Source organism: Sorex araneus, chromosome 4 (genome assembly GCF_027595985.1).
Source record: "Sorex araneus isolate mSorAra2 chromosome 4, mSorAra2.pri, whole genome shotgun sequence".
Taxonomy (NCBI): domain Eukaryota; kingdom Metazoa; phylum Chordata; class Mammalia; order Eulipotyphla; family Soricidae; genus Sorex; species Sorex araneus.
The window spans coordinates 158,741,768-158,762,956 of NC_073305.1; the positions used below are offsets into that span (position 1 = coordinate 158,741,768).

The 21,189-nt window shown below is 39.1% G+C and overlaps 1 protein-coding gene and 1 pseudogene across 3 annotated transcripts in view; one reads left to right on the top strand and one right to left on the bottom strand.

Annotated features, from left to right (window-relative positions):
* STX7 (syntaxin 7) overlaps positions 1 to 21,189 on the bottom strand; it is a 45,911-nt gene that overhangs the window by 17,018 nt on the left and 7,704 nt on the right. For all 3 annotated transcript variants that reach the window (XM_055135388.1, XM_004609035.2, XM_055135387.1), the window contains exon 2: positions 19,908 to 20,058. In XM_055135388.1, the coding sequence (XP_054991363.1) occupies positions 19,908 to 19,992 (85 nt within the window). In that variant the 5' untranslated portion in view covers positions 19,993 to 20,058. The remainder of the gene's footprint in view (positions 1 to 19,907; positions 20,059 to 21,189) is intronic.
* Positions 8,898 to 8,988, top strand: LOC129404467 (U2 spliceosomal RNA; annotated as a pseudogene).

Below are 21,189 nucleotides of genomic sequence, written 5' to 3' on the forward strand. Positions count from 1 at the left end.
ATAAAGTAGAATAATAGAATGAGAAAAATCATTTTTGAATATATGTAATAACTTAGTTATGTAAGGATTATCAGAAACTAAAATCAAAGAATGATCACATAACCTTAAGGTACCAACACACAGAGGTATGATTTATGAATTAATTTGCTGTAGAAAAATCCGTTGTTTAAAACAAGTGATCAAATTTAGCACCCCTAAAGAACAAATTGTATTATGAAGCTGCTGTCATAATGCCCTAAGAATGGCACCTCATAACCTGGAATTTTTCTTTCAAAAATTTTTAATCTGAATCTGTGAGAAAGAAATCAGAACAATTCAGATTATGTCACAATCTATAAAACAAATGAACACTCAGGAATTACTCCTGGTGGTGCTCAGGAGACCATATGGGATGCTGGGAATCGAACCCGGGTCGGCAGCGTGCAAGGCAAACGCCCTACCCTCTGTGCTATCGCTCCAGCCCCATCAGGCTTTTACATCTTAATTTCAGTATTATTTTTAAGTAGAAGTCACCTAGAAACAAGATGCATTCATGGAGACTTATACCTTCCAGACCCCAGAAATGTGTTTACACTAGTTTTCATCAAGAAATTTGGGTGTTCCAACTCTTTTTCTACTAACATTATTAGTACTGCAAAAATTTGATAATGTTAGCATTAAAAAATTAAATCTGCTTACTTAGATGAAAGAAAAGGGAAATGACATTCATTTTTAAAGTTATGTTTTTAATGTTAAGTTTTAAAATATTTTCTCCCTCAAAAAGGAAAATGTAGTGTGTATATTTATACAATTGTGAATAGAATTTTCTATTATAGAATCTACATCTCGATGGTTGTCAATGAATATGCATAGTTTAGAGAGCATGTTTTAGGTTGGAAAATAAAGTGTATCAAAAACAAAAAAAATAAAATAAAAAATAAAACAAGTGAACAAATGTATGGTTTTTTGTTTGTTTGTTTGTTTTTTACTTTTTGGGTCACACCCAACAATGCACAGGGGTTACTCCTACTCATGCACTCAGGAATTACTCCTGGCGGTGCTCTGGGGACCATATGGGATGCTGGGAATCGAACCCGGGTTGGCCGCATGCAAGGCAAACACCCTCCCCGCTGTGCTATCGCTCAAGACCCACAAATGTATGTTGTTGTTGTTTTTTTTAAAGTCACTGTTACATGGAGGGGGGACGTAAAGATGAAGGCTTTGGAGATATTTTTTCACTTTTCTTTCCTTGTTTTTTTTTTTTTTTTTTTTTTTTTATACCACATCCTTCAGTGCTCAGGGCGTACTGGCTCTGCACTCAGGGATCACTCCTGGCAGGCTCAGGGGACCATCTGGGTACTGGTGATCCAACTGGGGGTCAGCTGAGTGTAAAGCAAATACCATACCTGCTCAGGTCGAGATATTTTAACTAAGGAACTAGGATACTAGAACACCCAGAGTAATGAAACCACAAAAGGCCATGCAGAATTTTTGACTGGACTCTGAATTAAAATATAATAGAATTTTTTAAAAGACTGTGGAAGTAATTGGAGAAACTTGAATTTAAACTTGGAAAGAGAGTGATAAAACAAAAAGTGTCAATAATTGGCAAATTCACATAAAGCACATATAACATAGTTATAAATACACTTTACTTATTTGTAGGTTGGAAATATTTGAAATTAAAAGGCAGAGGTTTAAAATTTATGGTAAAATCATAATTCAGAAGACCAATGATGACTGCAATTAAAACACACACACAGACACACACACAAGGGCACACACACAAGTTCCTACAACTTTGTGAATATACATGCACAAATAAAATGCCAAGAAGGAGTGAACTGCCAATCCATGTAAAGAACTAAGTAAAGAGCATCTCAAAATAAAGTACTTACAAGAACTCAACAAAAATGACCTAACCCACCCATTCTTTCTATTTAAAATGAGGTTAATTTATAGGATCATGAGAATGACTACATTCCAAAATACAGGAACTCTTTTGTTCACTACGGATGATGTAATGAACAGAGATTTCAAGTGAAGGCTGAAAAATATTTCATAGAACCAGAGAAATAGAGAGGAATCATACAGAATACAGCAACTGTTCAGCATTTAAACGGTTTCAAAAGAATAGTGTCTGAATTTTTTTACAGTAGGTTTTTCATTTGTTGTGTAAAGAAGTTTTGCTTGCTGTTCTAAAAATCACAATTACTTATATATTTCCCTTCTTGTCCTCAACAGACTTTCTTAGACAGCCTTGTAAGAACTGAAAGCTTTTATTTTTTTAATGTTAATAAGAAAAAAAAATGTAGCACAGGTCTCTACAGAATAGGATAGAGGAAGGCATTCATCTCATCTCCAGAGGGCTCTTTCCTATTAAAAAAAAATCTTAATAAATTACTTTTATGAAGGGAAAAAAATCGGAATGCGGGGTCAGGGAGAGCACAAGGTTTAAGGTGCAGCTCTGCATGTCCACCCAGGTTAGATCGCCAGCACCACATGGTCCTCCCCAACAACCATCAGGCACAGTCCTGGAGGCTCTGAACATCACAGGGTGGTCCGGACAACCCCTGGCTCCGAGGGGCAAGAGCAACACTGCCTCCTTGGGCCAGGACCCCTGTGCCTCCCAACTCCCCTTTGGAAGATCTCAGTTCTCCCCAAAATGTGGGATAATTTGAGGAGTAGTTTAAAGGTCTGTTACTGAGATGTTTGGGTATTTTAAGTAGATATTTTAAGCAATAATTGTGGGTTTATGACTGCCAGTGTGCCACAAGCACCTTCCTTTTGACCTAGCTAAAGCTGGATGAGAAATGAATCAACTCTGATCCTTCCTTTAGGCATTACTGCAAGTTTCCAGAGACACTGGTTTATAGTTGACCAGCATCACCCTCTTAGCACAAAGTCAGCAAAAATGATGGCCTCTTTGTGTGGTGGTGGTGGCGGTGATTGAGTGTGTGTGTGTGTGTGTGTCTGGAGGGTTGGAGGGCTGTTACAGAAGGTAAACAAAGAAACACAATAAAGATAATCAAGAATCATATGTAGTTTGCAATGATTAAAATAGTTACTGTTTGACCCATTATAGAAAAAACTGACTGATCTCTGTCCTAAGTTAGTAAAAACTACTAAAACTTTATCTTCACAAACTCAGCATGTTACTGTCATGTACTCAGTACTCATAACATTATGAAATCTATCTCTGGAACCATATTTAACAGGCTGCAAAATTTCCCACTGAATATGCAAAATGTACCTAAGTTGAATTTGTACAATTTTCCGGAAGAACATACTATCTGCTCACTGGTGGTGGTGGTGGTGTATGTTCAATAGCTGCTCTTCTCACATCAACTGAGAAATGACAGTTATTTTATCATTGTATCTGATGAACATTTATTTTAGAATACTTGCTGTCTCTTTTTCCCTTGCTATTATTTCATTAATTTTTTAAATTTTCGGGCCCACGGCCCAGGATTCCTTGATGTAGAACAGAGTCCGGTGTGCCAACTGCAGCAGTGGCGCGGGCGCGTACAGTGGCACCCGACGGCATCCGCCAAGGGTCCGGGGTGCGGTTACTACATGGCCGCACTGTGCTCCTGTCCCTCGGAGAGCATTATTTGAACCAGGGATAGGTGGCTCTTTTTTAAATTTAATTTAATTTTAGGCCACACCTGGTTGTGCTCAGGGATTATTCCTGGCTCTGCTCAGGGATGGACTGGAGGATAGCACAGAGGGTACGGTGTTTGCCTTAAAGCGGCCGACAAAGGTTCCATTCTTCCATCCCTCTCAGAGAGCCCGGCAAACTACCGAGAGTATCCCGCCCACATGGCAGAGCCTGGCAAGCTACCCGTGACGTATTTGATATGCCAAAAAGTAACACAAAGTCTCACAATGGAGACATTACTGGGCCCGCTCGAGCAAATCAATGAACAACAGGACAACAGTGCTATTATTTCATTACTTCCCATGGGGCAGGGGGAGGCAGGGGGACTTGGGGGTCCACAGCTGGTTATACTCAGGGTTTACTCCTGGCTCTGTGCCAGCAATCATTCCTGGCAGGCTCAGGGGATCAGATGAGGTACAAGTGCCTGAATCCATGTTGGCTGCATACAAGGTAAGTGCACTATACCTTTTTCTTTTCCTTTTTTTTTTTTCTTCACGATTGCCTAATACTTCTGGAAGATAAGGAAAAATGTGGTTCAAGGGGTTTTAAAGTTTAAAAATGGAAGTGGCAAAAAGTTTAAACATATTTCAACTTAGAGTGTGGGAGACAATTAAGAGATTTTTAGGTATGTGACAAGAAGGAAAGTCATCTTGAAAAATTGACAATCATTCCAAGCTAGTTTTCCCAAGTTAGGTATCATTCCATTATCTAGCCTGAGGTGGTATAACTTTTTATAATGTTCATATTCAATTTTTAAATGAAGTGATATATTCTTTTCAGGACTATAAACAGTTTCCAGAAGAAAATGTCCCTTAAGATGTTCCTCAACAAGAATACAACAAACATTTTGTTTCTGCATTACCTATAATTTTAGATTCTGTGCACCAATACTACTTGCAAAGATTTGCTACATCTTTCACAACATGAAGAGAACACTAGTTCGTACACATCCAAAAAAAGGGTACATTATTATTTCCCCAAAATCAAAACAGTTCTGTCTCAAGCAGGAAGAGCCACTCTGTTTGACTCAGGTCTGCTGCCATCTAGTGGAAGACTTAAGAAAAAGACTTCAGAACAAAGATTATTTACCCTGAAATGGTTGGGCAGCAGTTGGCATTGTAGGCTATGTATTCTTTTTTTTTTTTTTTTTTGCTTTTTGGGTCACACCCAGCGATGCTCAGGGGTTACTCCTGGCTTTGCACTCAGGAATTACTCCTGGCAGTGCTTGGGGGACCATATGGGATGCCAGGGATCGAACCCGGGTCGGCCGGGTGCAAGGCAAATGCCCTATCCGCTGTGCTATGGTTCCGGCCCCTGTAGGCTATGTATTCTTACAACCTGTCAAAGTTCACTGGGGAACAAGGAGAATACTGTCAGACCACTGGGAGTGTCCGTGCTGCTTGGACGTTGCCCTAAGGGTCACACAGAACGCCCTCAATGAACTGTCTCCAAATAACTGAGAAGAGAACAGATATCTTCCTTTTAGTATAAAACTTCTCTATTGCTCAGCCCCAAATAAGTCACTCATAATAGCCAACTGTTGAAAAGAAAAGCATCTAATAACTGCCACCCCCACACAGGTTATTTGAAAATTCTGATATAGTTGCACCCAAACTATATTGAGGAAGAAGTAGAAGAGTTTAACAACAAAACACAAGCATCCAGGAAGCCAGACAGCTTTACTATAAACCTGACCACACAAACCCTCCTTTCTATATGCTGGTCTGAAAATGTATCTTAAACTCTCCAAGCTATAACTGCCTCAACAGTGAAATAGAGAGAGAATGATCGCATGAACTGTGAGCTTTGTTTACTTATACTAGATATACAGAGAGTTCAATAAAGGAGAGCTAACACTATGAAACAGTTTATAGCTCCCCAAAGTCAAGTGTAAATCAGAAGAAAAACAAGCAACAACAAAAAAGTATATTACATCCTCACTAGGAGCTCCCTAAAGGTTCTTGAAAACTGTGATTTTTAAGAAAAAACAATCTATACCAAACCAATTTTACCATCAGCCAATTGACAGAAACATGACTAAAAGTCTGGAGTTGACTTATGCTTGGTCACAAAAACATCTAAACAAAGATGTAAAAGTGTTTTCAATGTCAAAGAGCCATCTATATACTCATTCATGTTACAATGTGGTTATCTAGCTCAGGATGGTAGGAGGCCTGGAGCCTGTCTCCTTGGAGCTCAGGGTGCAAAGCCAGAGCCAACGGTGGGCAGGTCACTCTCATCCAGGTGCACCCACCCACACCCCTCTCACTCTGACTGAAACAATTCTGACAGATCACTGAATTGAATGTGCACCCATCTTTGGCTATGGGAACAAACCCAAGGCCCAGGAGAAAACCCACACAGACATATACAAATGCCACATGAAATATGGGAGGGAAACTATTCCCTCCTCATTAGCATTACATAAAACAACACCGAGTGAAACTAGCAGCATTTGAGGATCTGCCCACACAGTCACACTGAAGGCTGAACACATCCATGTGTACAAGACTGGGGAATACAACTCAGTCCTGAACAGGGACATTCACAGTGCTTATGTGAATGCACTATGAAGGAAAGAAGTACTAATGAATAAACTAATGTATCTGTGAAGTATGTTCAACGAAGCTCAAACAACTCCATGAAAGGATAACCAATCCATGGTTCCCTCACAAAACCATACAGGAAGGACCACTCATACTTGCTATAATTTCCTTCTGCTGATCATTATTGAATTCCTTAATATCATACAAAAGAAAGCAAAGAAAGAAGACCTATCTTTGACTATCCTTCAACTATTTACAGCAGCAATTCTAGCTCCTCTTGAGGTAAAGGGTAACCCGTATTTTCAAAAATATCACAATGATTTCTTTTTCTTTATCATTCCTCTCTCTTACCATCATTGACATTCAATAACTGTTCCTCCAAGAACAAAGTTCACAGGAAGGTCATGTACTTTTCCTACAAGATTGCCTTATTTCTCTTTATTAAAATAATTTCACTTTGCAGCCAGGGTATCTGTCTGAGACCTTCCTATCTTCCTTTCTTCTGGGGTCACATCTTGAAATCACAGCATTCTGATTTACGAAATTTTCAGTTCTATGTTTATTCAAACAACAAATCTTTACAAGCCTCTTGTATTATAAAGTCCTCAAGAAATACAATTATGCATAACAATGTGATCCCCTTAGAAGAGATTACAGACCTCTTGGTATACATATTACATATATAAGTATGTGTGTGTGTGTGTGTGTGTGTGTGTGTGTGTGTGTGTATCTGGTCAAGAAAGATACTGGTATTTTAAAAAAAATACATAAGGATTGAAAGTCCAAAATACAGCCACAAGTTTGCATCATATTACCAAAGAGAAGAAAATGCTATCATTTGGTCAAATGAAAGACAAATAAAACAAGTATCCAGTGGCTTCTACTTGCTAACGCCTTAACTTCTGAATATATGCAAACATAATTTAGATATGCTCAGTAACCTAGTGAATGTCATTTGCTTGCATTTTATTTATGGCCACTTCATTACTAGGCACTGTTCTTATAATACAAATTTAGAGTTATGACCAAGACATATTAAGCTCTTTCTCCCAGGGAGATAATTTTCAGTAGAGAACACAGATAATTAGAAAACAATCATACAGTTTGGTGTGTGACGGAAAAGGATTATAGAAACAAAAGTGATGAATGTCAGGAAGAATGATTGGAGGCAGGAAGTTGCTCATGGGTGGAGACCTGGACACCAAAAGAGCAAATAACATGAAGACGCCTGAAGCAGATGAGCAAAGGCAAAGCCCCCATGGTAAGAATGAGCTGTATTGTTCAAGCAGCAAGAAAGAAGGCCAATGTGGCCAGAGTATTACAGCTGCGAGGGGGGTGGGGGTGAACATGACGAGCCAGGTCAAAACTCGGATCCCAAAGGAATGTTAGGGGGCATGCTAGGGGTTTCCATTCGATCACGAGTGCCACAGCAAATCATTATAGACTTTAGAGCTATAGGATGACGAAGTCTGATTTATAGTTTTAAAGGTTCACCTTTGTTACCATGTGAAGAACAGATTGGAGAGAGAGAGGAAAGAAAGCACTAGAGAACTAGTGGGAGGCTGCAGCCATCAAAGAAGAAAGAAACAGTGCCAACTAGTGCCTGGATGGTGATGAGAGAGATGGAGAAAATGGACAAATCTGGGAGGTAGAATTAAACAGACTGAATCGTACTAGATTGGGTTTGGAGTTGGAGCGAAGGGTAAGGAAATTAATGTTTAAAGCGGAGGCAAATACACTGATGGTTCAAATACAAGAGCTGTAACTATTAAAATTCCCTGAAGCACCACCGAGTCATATCTTAAGGTCTTAATTCATAAACAACCCCTCCAAAAAAGTGCATTCACATTTAATCATAGCCAGCACTCACATTAGCAAGCAGGACAATTCAAAGGAGAGAAGAAAATGTTGCTTCTTTGTTGAAATACTTGAATAAAAACATTAATTTCTAGATTCATCTCTTTTCTAAGGCAACACCTTAGGCAAATGTAGTCAACGTGAGAAATGGCATTCTCATCCACCAATAGCCACCAACAGATCCCTTACCCCAAAAGAAACATCTCCAATTTCTGAACAAAAATACAGTTTTAGCTAATTCATTAGCTTGCAGGATTGGAACTCTAGAGAAAAAAGAAGCTGGCCCTGGTATAAAAAATAAGCTAATGTTTGCTTCTCTTTTGTGCAGTCATGTGTTAAAATGCAAAAACAAGTATGCCGTCATTACACTCCAATTAAAAGAACATTACTTTTCTGAAAAGTAAAGGGTTCTTCCACTTCTATGTAAACCTTTTACATTATCTCAAGTCCTAAGACTCTTTCTGAATAAATAACAAATACAAGCATATGAGAAGCAAATTCACTGTATCACTGTCATCCCATTGTTCATTGATTTGCTCAAGCGGGCACCAGTAACATGTCCCAGACCTGAGATTTTAGCAGCCTCTTCTTACTCATATTTCCCAATGACTGGAGGATCTTTCAGGGTCAGGGGAATCAGACTGTTACTATTACTGTTTTTGGCATATCAAATACGCCATGGGGAGCTTGCCAGGCTCTTCCATGCGGGCAGGATACTCTCGGTAGCTTGCTGGGCTCTGTGAGAGGGACGGAGAATGTATATCAGAGAATACAAGCAAGTGTGTTAAAACAAAACACATGTGTGCTGCTTTGGGCACATCAGTGGGCTAGACTATAAGAGGCTGTGTGTCCACTTTGTTTCTCGGCCTTTTGGCTAAGATCAAGTGTAGTATGAGAAGCAAATTACAACTCAAAAATTTTTTTCAACTCTGAGCAGCAACTAACACAGCTCCGGGATTCGGGACTGGGACAGCTCCAAACCGCGCGTCCCCTAATGCGGCCTCGCAACCTTTTCTAAAAACTGAAAACATACAATCTTTTAATGGAAAACTGATTATCAAATGCTTCCGTGGTAGTAGGGCTGTCTTTCTTGGGGGGAAACTCCAACAACAATAGTGAGTTTCATGTTGAAATATGGAACATAATCAAGGTAAAGAGAAGATGAAGTGAAATTCATCGTTATACAGTTGCGGGCGGGGGGTATACTGGGGTTTTTGGTGGTGGAATATGGGCACTGGTGAAGGGATGGATGTTTGAATATTGTATAACGGAGACATAAACCTGAAAACTTTGCAACTTTCCACATGGTGATTTGATAAAAATTTAAAAAAATAAAAAATTAAAAAAATTTTTTTTTCAACTCTAACTTTGGAGTCTGTGTTGGATTAAAAGCTTTAATATGAGACAAATGATGTAAAATAAACAATGAAGATTCAACAGAAATTCATAGATTTTCTGTTTCCCTAAAAGGTTTTTTTTAACCTTTCCAGCATTGCGGAAAATACATATAGGGTTACACATGGTATGTGAAGCATATTTTTATCAGGAAATATATACATTTACAAATTCTGATGAGTGTATTAGATGTTATAAATGGATTTATTTTGTTCAATTTTCAAAGGTTAGATTATAATCACTATCTCCCTCTTTCAGATTACTTATTTTAAAAAAATATTCAAGTGCCAGAAATGATCATTAAAACACTATATGTATAGATGGGAATGCTTTATCCAACATGTTTCAAGGTCAGCTATTATCATTTCTGTTCAACAGTTTCAGTCAATTCATAATTTAGTCACACCAGTTTCTTATGTGTACAACTTTTCTACATTAATACAGACATAACAGCTATAGCTTAGTATAATCTAGCTTGTCTTGTATAAAGCACTTGTATAAAAAAAGTATAAAACACTTCTTTTATAGGGTTGTAAAAGCATCTGATATGGATCCATTTAAGGATAACTGGCCCCTTAATAACCAAGAGAATAGTCCTCTGTGTATTAAAAGAGCTTTCAAAAATCTTTAAAACTTTGGTCAATTCAAGTTGGAAAAGATTATAATATGGCCCACAAGTTTGTCTATAGAAGAAAAGTGTGACCTGAAAATGAACTGCTTACTCAAGATCACACAGCTTTTTGATTTGATTTCAGAAAATGTACACATACACATACCATATGACATGCCTAATTAGACATTTTTCCTGCTGCCTCATTAATTTTCCTAACTCAGCAACATTTTGAAAAACCTGACTTTAGCTCTGTATTTGACTTGCAATATAAATCACAATGAGATAACAACATGGTTAACATAGGTAAAAATTTATAGATTAAATTCCACATGTTGGCAAGAATTTAAAGCTAAATGAACTCTGGCTGGTAGGAAGAAAAACCAAGATTGAATTATTTTACATAACTAACAATGAATAACGGGATGACAGTGCTACAGTGCTACCGCTCAGCTAATCTCTACACAGACATACCCTAAAACCCAACAACCCAACCTACATGAAGTAAAAGAATGTACGAGAATGTTCAGAGAAGTACTGTTTCTAATACAAAAAAAAAAATGCTACAGATACTAATTCATAGTAAAATACATTATGACGTGTTTGAATATGGAATACCTATACTAATAAAGCAAATTACCTAGAGCTACAGCAACAACATGGTTGAACTGTGCAGATAGGAAAGAAAAAAAATTCAACATAAAACATATTGATTTTACTAGCATTTAAAAACAGGAATATTAATAGATGATGTTATGTATCAGGACACTGGGTATTTTTTGGAGAACCTGGAGGGGTATAAGCAGAAGGACTACCAGGAGTTGTGACGCTCTATTTCCTGACATGAATGATAATCAAACAGACAGATGTACTGAGCACATTAATAATTTATGTATTCCTCTCTCTCTACATACATATAAAAAGTTAGAAGAAATAATTGTGATAGATTTCAATAATTTTTTTTTACTTATTTCAAAGACATAAGCTCTTTTAGTGTGTTCTGTTTCTCCTGAAAAAAAAAATTCTCTATATTTTTTGTGTATGCACAACAATGAATGGCCCTGGTAAAATATTACAGTCTGATTTAATTTATATAAAAGGCTCAGACATTTCAACCCTCAATGGCTTGCTTACCCTTATGCAGGCAGCAATGTCTCAAAGCAAATACAAACAGGTAAAAATGTACCAACAGGTGCAAATCTCATTTCCTGCTGACAAAATGTTACTTTTGGACGTGTCAATCCCAAACTTGAGAAGCAAAACTGAGCATTTCTATGATGCATGATGATCTTTGAGAACTGAGCCAAATTATTTTAATTGCACCAACTCAGGTCTACTAAGAACGACAACCTATAAAACTGTGCTGAGAAAATCTTGATGCCTCATTGGCACCAGTCACCTGGCCAAAGATGGGACACTAGAGGAACACTCTCCTTAACTCCCTCTGTTATAGAATCAACAAAAACTTTCTCTCAGAGCATATAAAAACCTTCTTAGTTATTTTAAATACTTCAAAGAGAAATTTCTCATAAAATTCCACCTTGTTTCTACTATTAAGAAATTTTAAATACAAGGGACCAGAAAGGTAGTACAGGAGCTAAGTTGCTTGCCTGGAATGTGGCTGACTCTGGTCTTTGGAGCAACCCCAGGGATCACTGCTCAGCACAGAGCCAGAAATATGCCCCAAGCCCATAAGGAAATAAGAAGCTATTTCCTTCTTTTTGTTTTTGTATAAAAAACAAAAGTCAGTGGTTTTCAACCTTTTCGTGACTTGGCCTAGCGGCGTTCTGTAGACCAGCAGTTGAAAACCACTGAACTAAGCCACAGAATGAAATACGTTTACAAGTTTTCATTGATCTCAAGACTATTATGAAAACAATTTTTCCCAATGCAATACTTGGGTACTCTTTAGCTGCAGTTGATCAAATACATATTCTATCTACAATGGAATTGCTTACTTTCAATCATTGTTTCTCTAGATTGTTACCTATACAAACAGCTCATTTGTACTGACTCAAATTCAAATAATGCAAATTTAGTATATGAAAAAAGTACCTAAATGTGGTATGAAGCACCATTTTATTCAGCCATGTTAGGTATTATTAGCATTACCAGATGGGGAAAAAGTGAACTGAAATTTGACACTTCTGTCTTTCACTTCCACCTGAACAGTAACTTGCATGGGGTGCTAGCTGAGAATTTTATAACCATAACTTATCCTACATTCATCAATTTAAAGAAGGCCTTTGATTCTGTTGAGACTGAAGTGGTCATCAAAGCCCTAGCCAAACAGGGCGTTCAAACTCAGTACATCAGGATCCTCTGCGAGCTGTATTACGGATTCACCACCAGGATCTCATGTAGATCTCACTCACATTCTATAAGGAAGTGATCATCGACATAAAGAGAGAGGTTCAGCAGGGTGATACCATTTCACCAAAACTCTTCAGTGCCACCCTCAAGAATATCATGCAACGACTGGAATGGGAAGGAATGGGAGTGAAGATAGATGGTCGGCACCTACACCACCTCCGCTTCGCTCATGACATCGTTCGAATAACACCAAACAGTTGAAGAAGTGGTTAAGAGGACGAAGAACCTCCGGCTCCAGGCACATCTTTTCGACTCCACCGTTGTTCCTGCACTAACATAAGCCTCAGAGACCTGGACCCTATGCAAACAGGATGAGAATGCTATTCTGGTCTCCCAAAGAAGGAATGAAAGGGCTGTGCTTGGAGTATCATGTTTCACTCAAGTGAGAGAAGGAATCTGGAGTTTCGACCTTCGTCGATGATCAAGAATCAGGGACGCTGTCACATTTGCCAAGTCATCAAAAATCAGATGGGCCGGTCATGTAATGCGATTTAGACGATAGCTGGACTACAGCTGTTACTAACTGGATTCCACAAGACGTCAAAAGACGCGTGGCCGCCCACCTACGAGATGGCCAGACTTCTTCATCAAAACCCTGAATGAACGGTTTGAGGCTCTTCGTGTTCCTGGAGTAAGCAGATACCATTGGGCTACACTAGCATGCGACAGGGACGAATGGAGACATTACTGGCGCCTGCTCGAGTGGATGGAAGATCAATGGGATGACAAGTGATACAAGTGAACATATCCTACCTACATAATTTAGACAGTGAATCCTAAGGCTGAAAAATTACAGTAATGTATATTTCAGTAAATTCAGACCCTCAATGTCAAATGAGCGTTCAACCTGCCACACAACCCTTCTGTCTTTGCCCCAAGGAGGCTACCACCACCTCCTTGTATTTTTGTACTCAAAAGTACAAACAGACATTTTCTCTTTTTCCATGAACTCCCAACAACCTCTCATTCCCTATCTCATGCCTCTATCTCTTATTTGAAACAGACCTGGTGGACCAAAGGAATATTTTAATGAACTAAGCACACGCTTTGCATATGAAGGGCCTGGGTTCAATCCCCAGTACCGAATGGCCCCTGAGTACCACCAGAAGCTGTCCCAGAGAATCATCCAGAGACCCTAAGCACAGAGTCCAGTGTAATCCCCGAGCATCAGCACATGGGGCCCTCCAACAAAAATAAATAACTGTACTGTCCTGACCATACTTGCTGTGTATCTACACAATGGATAAAAGCTAGACTAGACATTAGTCAATCATTCCCTTTTCTGTCTTCAATCACATTTCTTTCACAATTAAACTCTCCCTTAGAATGTCCCTTTTGTAGTGGATAAAGGCAACCCTTTCTCTGACACTCTTTCAACTTTCACGGTAGAATCTGCTAGCTGCTTATGAAACATTGATTCTTATAAAGTTATATCTCAAAATGGATCAATGTTTCACTTTAGTGAGCAATCCAGATAAAGGATATTTTTAGTCTAATAACAGGTATAGCCATGTGACCAAAAATAGCTTCCAGTTCCTAACATAATCATAGGGGTAGGATCTGGGAAGTCTCTTTAAAAAGAAGGGATAGGTCTTTCTCCTTCTCTTTGTCCATCTACGCTCATAACAAGGAATATGACATGATTCTTTTCAATGACACCCATTACCCACCTATTCCTGAAACACTTTTTCATTTCTACAAATTCCTAGTATTCTTATTTTTTTATCTCCTCTTCTTTGTTGCGTTGCCTTTCATCCCTATGACTTGTAGGTGTTGTTTTTTTTTTTAATTATTTAGCCTTTTCTTTTCTCTGCAGTTTTTTTAGACCTATGGTTGGAATATCATTTCTGCTCTAGAAGTACTCTGAACTCCAAATTCAGGTATCTCAATTAGATGTTTGCTATCTTCACTTACATGTAAAAATTAAAATTTACTTGCTCACAACAAAACTCTCCCCATTTCTCCTGAACTGTAGCCCTACCACCTACCTGGCTGCTCAGTGCAAATAATCCTTAATCAGTCTTTTCTTCTTACATTACCCGTGTTCATCAGCAAGTTCAGGTGGCTTTGTCTGTAAAGTACAGCCATCTTGGTGCCCTGCTCTGCCTATTACAAGTCAATGCCTCTCTCATTAGAACCCTGGCATCGCCATTGTGTTCCTCTTCAATTTCCCAAAGGCTAGTTCCGAAATTGCTGACAGAGCAATCTTATCAAGGTATAAATCCGCTTGACTTCCTGGTCTCTAGAAGGAAATCACACGGGCTCAAAAGATCTCTAAGGTTCAGGAGATCTGCTCAGGCTTCCCTGATTTCATCTATTGCCACTTCTGATTCTCAACAAGCTTACTTAAAAGTCTGTTGTTGGAGCTTTTTATTGAATTTGTTATTTAAATAGTTAATGTAGCCTCCATCTATATACTCTTTTCCAGTATTTTCTCACCCTGCTCGCCCTTACTCAGGAAATTATTCAAGTCAGAGGTTCCCAAATGTATTTGGTTTGTTGCTCCTTTTTTAGGGGATAAAAAAAATTAATCACCAGCCCCGTGGAAATTCCACTTTAGGTGATTGAACAGCAAGCCTCCTTCAGTTCACTTGGGGCCTCCACCACCTCCTTAGCCCAGGGCCATCCAGGAGCAGTTTCCTCCCCTTTGGGAAATGAACACAGCAACTGCCTCATCATGTGCTCTCACAATATTCTCATTTTATTCTCCTCATAGGAATTCTGTGCTTAATTTTTTGAAGCACCACTTTTTTTTCTCCTCTGACACGGTAACTACAGCAGAACAGGTGGTTATGTTTACTGCTGGATTCATAAAGTCTGAAATAGTCACTAAGCAAGTGGTAGGTACTCTAATAAATTACTAAATCAATCGATAAAGACAGTATCAATGCTTTTAATAATTAGTTTGACCCACTATTCATGAGTTTATACTCTTAACAAACAGCCTGAAAAATATTTGACTAAAAGTATGTAGTTACTTAGTGACTAGAATCAAATTCCTCCAGAACCACCTTTTTTGTTGCTGTTGAGGAGCCATCCCTACTGATACACGGCATCACTGTGCCTGCCAGAGAGTAGGTGCTCAGGTGGTAATATACAGCTGTCTGGATCCAGTAGTGCTGCTGGTTACTAGGGACTGGCACCAAGTCCACCTGGTGCTCATGGGAAGGAGGGATGTAGTACAAGGGATCAAAGTCAAGGATGAGCCTATGCAAGAAATACACCCCAGCCTTCTGTACTACCTCCCCAGCTCTGAACAGCCTGGGCTTTTCCAACTCCTGCATCTTTTCAAGATGAAGGCCTACTGCTTCTGCTCATTTGTGGAGTCCTTCATGTTTATTCTATTTCTAGTGTTTTAAACCACAGTGCTTCACATTTATGAAAGTGATAATAATACCTTCTCCTGGTTCAAGTCCTCTAAGGATTCCTCACAAGGCCAAGTGGTGTATCCCATCACTACCCTGGCTTCACATAGACTGCCCCAAACTGCCAGGTACAAAGACCCTCGAACAACACATGAAGGGGTTATAATGCCCCACAATTGACAATCCTCTTATAACTTCTGACTCCCAATTAGCTTACTTGGCCTGTTGTTGCCAGAAACCTTACAGGTATCATAACCAACACCTTTTGTGTATAAAACACTGACCGTAGACTATTTTCTATACTACACTTATATGACAAAGTAAGCTTAAGAAAATTGTACGTGAATCCATATGAAAAACTATCCTCCCGATCATTTTCATCTTCAGTAGACTGAGAAGGAAAAGGAAAGACGGGCTCAAAATCTTTGCCTAGAAGATGAGCCCCATACGAATCACTGCCCTGGTGTTCAAGGAACCGGTCTATCATCTTCAATGACAAACTCTGCCAGGAATACACAACTCTAACCCAATATTTACCACTCATCTGGTTAGATTAACTGATCTCTTTCTAAAAGGTATATAGCGTTTTAAATTGTCTACCTTTAGTTCAAGTCCACATACAATCTTCATTTTATGCAATTGTAACAGTAATTGTTTACTGACTTGAGAACCTCAATGCACCAGTCTTTCCTCATCTTCTCAGAATTCCTGACACCATGCAGCTTTCCCAACAGAGCCTCACTGCCCTGTTCTTCTCTTTGTTACTTATCTTGCATAAAGGTCCTGATTATCTTAATCTATAAATGTCACATGAGCAGCCTGAGGCAACACATTTTTAACCAGCAACAAGGGAGCCATAAAAAAAGAGAAACCTGCTCAGTGTCAGTGTAGTTGTATGTACAATCTCTCTCTCTCTCTCTCTCTCTCTCTCTCTCTCTCTCTCTCTCTCTCTCTCTCTCCCCTCTCTCTTCTCCCTTCCTTCCTTCCTTCCTTCCTTCCTTCCTTCCTTCCTTCCTTCCTTCCTTCCTTCCTTCCTTCCTTCCTTCCTTCCTTCCTTCCTCCCTCCCTCCCTCCCTTCCTCCCGCCCTCCGTCCTTTCCTTCCTTCCTTCCTTCCTTCCTTCCTTCCTTCCTTCCTTCCTTCCTTCCTTCCTTCCTTCCTTCCTTCCTTCCTTCCTTCCTCCCTCCCTCCCTCCCTCCCTCCCTCCCTTCCTCCCTCCGTCCTTTCCTTCCTTCCTTCCTTCCTTCCTTCCTTCCTTCCTTCCTTCCTTCCTTCCTTCCTTCCTTCCTTCCTTCCTTCCTTCCTTCCTTCCTCTGTCCCCTCCCCCTCCCTCCCTCCCTTCCCCCCCTCGTTTAGTTTTTGGGCCACACGCAGTGGTGTTCAAGGCTTACTTCTGGCTGTGCTTAGGAATTACTCCTGGTGGGGCTCAGGGGACCAAATGGGGTTCTGAGGATCAAACTCAGGCTGGCCATGTACAAGGTAAGTACCCTATCCACTACACTCTCTCTCCTCACCTCATCTTTTTCTTCTCCTGTCTCGGTCTCTCCTGACTTGTCTTGTGCCCATAATCCCACATGAATCCTCTACTGGCCCCTACAAACAGGCATCAGGACCCTGCATGCTTGGTACGAGTCTTGTTAGCAGCAAGCGAATTCCAGCCTGCTGCTCTTTATCAGGTACAGAGGGGCTGCCTGTACGCTTTTCTTAAGAGTATGTGCAGGATAGTATGGGAACATTTAACAGTTCTATGCAGTGTTAATGCAGTGTTAATTTTTTTTCTTTATGAAGCAGAGGGTTTGGTATAAAATTTTCCCAGTATATTATACTGTTTAAAAAAGGTGAAGTCTGCATTGCCAACAAAAGTGTGAAATGTTCATAGCCTTCCTCCAAGAAAAGTCATTCAAGCCTGACTATTTTTCTAAGTGATTTTAATTAAATGAGAAAAATGAGAGAGAGAGAGAGAGAGAGAGAGAGAAGAGAGAGAGAGAGAGAGAGAGAGAGAGAGAGAGAGAGAGAGAGAGAGAGAGCAGTAAGCAGACTCCATAGGTGAAGCCAATGATGGTGTCCTGGGACAAAGTGGAACAATTCTGATGAACTATTACTAAAGTTCCTAATGTGGATAACAAGGGAATTCCATAGTACTCACTTCCTTGCTACTACAAGAATAGTTAAAAAAATAATTACCCTGGGTGGGGGCGGGGGGAGGAATGGGATTGGAGGGTGGGAGGGACACTGGGTTCATTGGTGGTGGAGAATGTACACTGGTGGAGGGATGGGTTCTCGAACATTGTATGAGGGAAACACAAGCATGAAAATGTGTAAATCTGTAACTGTACCCTCACGGTGACTCACTAATTAAAAAAATAAACAAACAAAAAATTACCTTGAATCACACAAGAGCTATTTTATATAGCTATGAACATCAATATTTTAGTCACCTTTAATCTTACTCTCTTTGCCTTCAAAACAGACTGTCACTGTCACTGTCATCCTGTTGCTCATCGATTTGCTCGAGTGGGCAGCAGTAACGTCTCCATTGTGAGACTTGTTGTTACTGTTTTTGGCATACTGAATAGGCCACGGGTAGGATACTCTTGGTAGCTTGCCGGGCTTTCCGAGAGGGATGGAGAAATCTAACCCGGGTCTTCATTGCACAGTGATTATACTGAGTTTAGTAGACCATTAGTTTTGGAACTTATTGTCTCAGAACTCCTCTGAATTATACTTTAATACCATCACAACCTAATATAAGAGCCAGTACAATAAAGAGTTATTAAAACCTATAGCATATTCACTAAGAAGTTTGAAGAAGACACTGCAAATTCATCATTCAATAGAAAAGGAAGTTGATTACTATGTTTTTGTTTTTACCCTGGACACAAAGAATATTAGAAATTCATATATGATTCATGAGTGATTGATAATCTCCAGACTTTATTTCTGGATTATAATAAACCTCTTCCCTGTCTATCTTAATCTTTCACCTTGATTTAAATTTTCCTGGTCCTAATATTTAAACCATTCAAGGGAGAGAAATAACTGTTAGAAAGTTAATGATTAAATACAAAACACAGTTTTGTCATCTGAAAACATCCTTTATTTCAGCAGTGTGATAACATATTCTGGTAAAGAAAATAGCTGTAACGAACCAGGTTAAAAAAATAAAATTACATTATACTTGCAATAGTTCAGCAAGATAATCAGAGTGACCCAAATATGTGATTGGTTATGACAAAGGAATAACAAAGCAATCCACAAGCTCAAAATCTGCTTCAGTAATTTTTTTACATTCTTATATATATAAATATACTGCATATTTGTATACACACACATATATACATGTTCTGTAAGTATAATAAATACACATTGTCTTAGTTTATTGGTATCCTTTTTGCCTTTGTCAAAAATAGCAATGGGTAATTTGCAGGAAATCCTGAGTTATCCTCCATATCTTCTTCAAAAAGAATAAACAGGATTGTCCCTGATTCTTATAAATGTACCAAGTATTTTCCCCTTACAAAACTGAACTAAATAATATCCAGTCAGGTTTCATTTTTAATAAACAAATGTCCTTCTGTGTTTGTTAGTGATCTTCAATTCTAAACCTGTAAGATTTTATCAGCAGGATTCATCGATATCTAAAACCAAATATCTCAAAGTATGTAATTTAAAAATGTTTATTTAATGAATGAAATGATAAAGATTACGTGTCAGATATCCTACCAAAAAAATTCCATGTTAACTATTCATATGTAATTTTTATATTCTAGAATTCTGAAGAATTCTAATCTGTTTGAAACTTGATCTATTTTGCCTTTTAGTTTTGTTTGGGGGCCACATCCAGTGGTACTCAGAGCCATTTCCGGCTCCGTGCTCAGGAGTGACCCTGAGCAGCACTAACGGAATCAATGGGACCGTATGTGATACGCAGGACAGGAAACAGAGTCAGCCCCATGCAAGGCAAGCGCCTTACTCTTGTTCTTTCTCCCTGGGCCCTTAAATCTCTTCCTAACAAAATGCTTCTTCTCCCTTCAATAAAAATTCTTGTCTTTTGTGAACCTGTATTGAGGTTCAACTATGGACAGAAAACTAGTAGCAAAATCAATTGGTAACTCAACTCACAACATTGTGTGATCTTCTGGATGTTGGAAGAGATCCGCTGGGCCAGCTGGGCAGGGTCGCCACCAATTCCTGGAGTATAAGACATGGCTGACTTGCTTCGTCAGTAATTTCATCAGATGCTGGTGGACTGTGCTGTTTGTGAAGCAGCCACCTAAATCGTAAGAGATAATCACATTATTTATTTATTTACTTATTTATTTATTTGATTTTTGGGTCACACCCAGCGATGCACAGGGGTTACTCCTGGCTCTGCACTCAGGAATTACTCCCGGTGGTGCTGGGGCGACCATATGGGATGCTGGGATTGGAACCCGGGTCAGCTGTGTGCAAGGCAAATGCCCTACCCGTTGAGCTATCACTCCAGTCCCCACAAAATTTATTTTTAAAGACACAGGTTTTCATTTTCTAAATTACCAATCTGGGGGATTACATGTACTAACTTGATTAACAAAACAGAGTTGAAATTTAGCCAAGGGGCACAGCAAGTAAAATTCTCATGTCTAGCCAAAAAAAAAATGTATCTGACAAGACAGTGACAGTAACACATTAATTAAATGTTCCCATTGCACATTCCCTCTGAAATTGTTTTTCACTCTCTTGGAGGATGAGTATTCAGGCCCTTATCTGTACATAATTTTAATTGTTTATACACTTTCTCCTGGAGTAAATGTAAGAAAATATATGGAAAGGCCCACAACCTGTTTACCACAATATTGAAAATAATTACTAGTACAGAATACTTATTTGTTAAATCAAATAGATTCAGAATATTCCCAGAAATTGTGTCATATATAATTTAACAAACTCTTAGCTCAAAATCATGAGACTCCCGGGACTTTAATTTTACTAGGAAAGAAGATCAAATTTGAGAGAGAAGAGCTGACAAGAAAGCAAAAAAGGGAACACTATAAAACGCTCATTACCACTTCCTGACACAACAGGAATAACTCTTTTTTCCCAGAAAGCAGCCTCTTACAACAGGCACTAAGTAGTACTATGGTCTTGGTGTTGGTGTGGGCTGGGGGTGATTAGGGGTAGGTAAAATGAAGTTCTTTTTTCAATCCATACCATGGAGAATGAAAAGACATGCTCTTCCATTTGGTACTACAGTGAATGACAAAGAATTTCAACTAACACTATACCTATCTTTCACTCCAGATGCAGTGCATACTGAAAAGTTACAAGCAGTAACTTTGTAGGCCAACTCTCTTGGAATGAATTCCTTATATGCCCAGCATGAAACTGTGCTTAGAAACTGCAAGGAAGCAAACATATTTGCTCA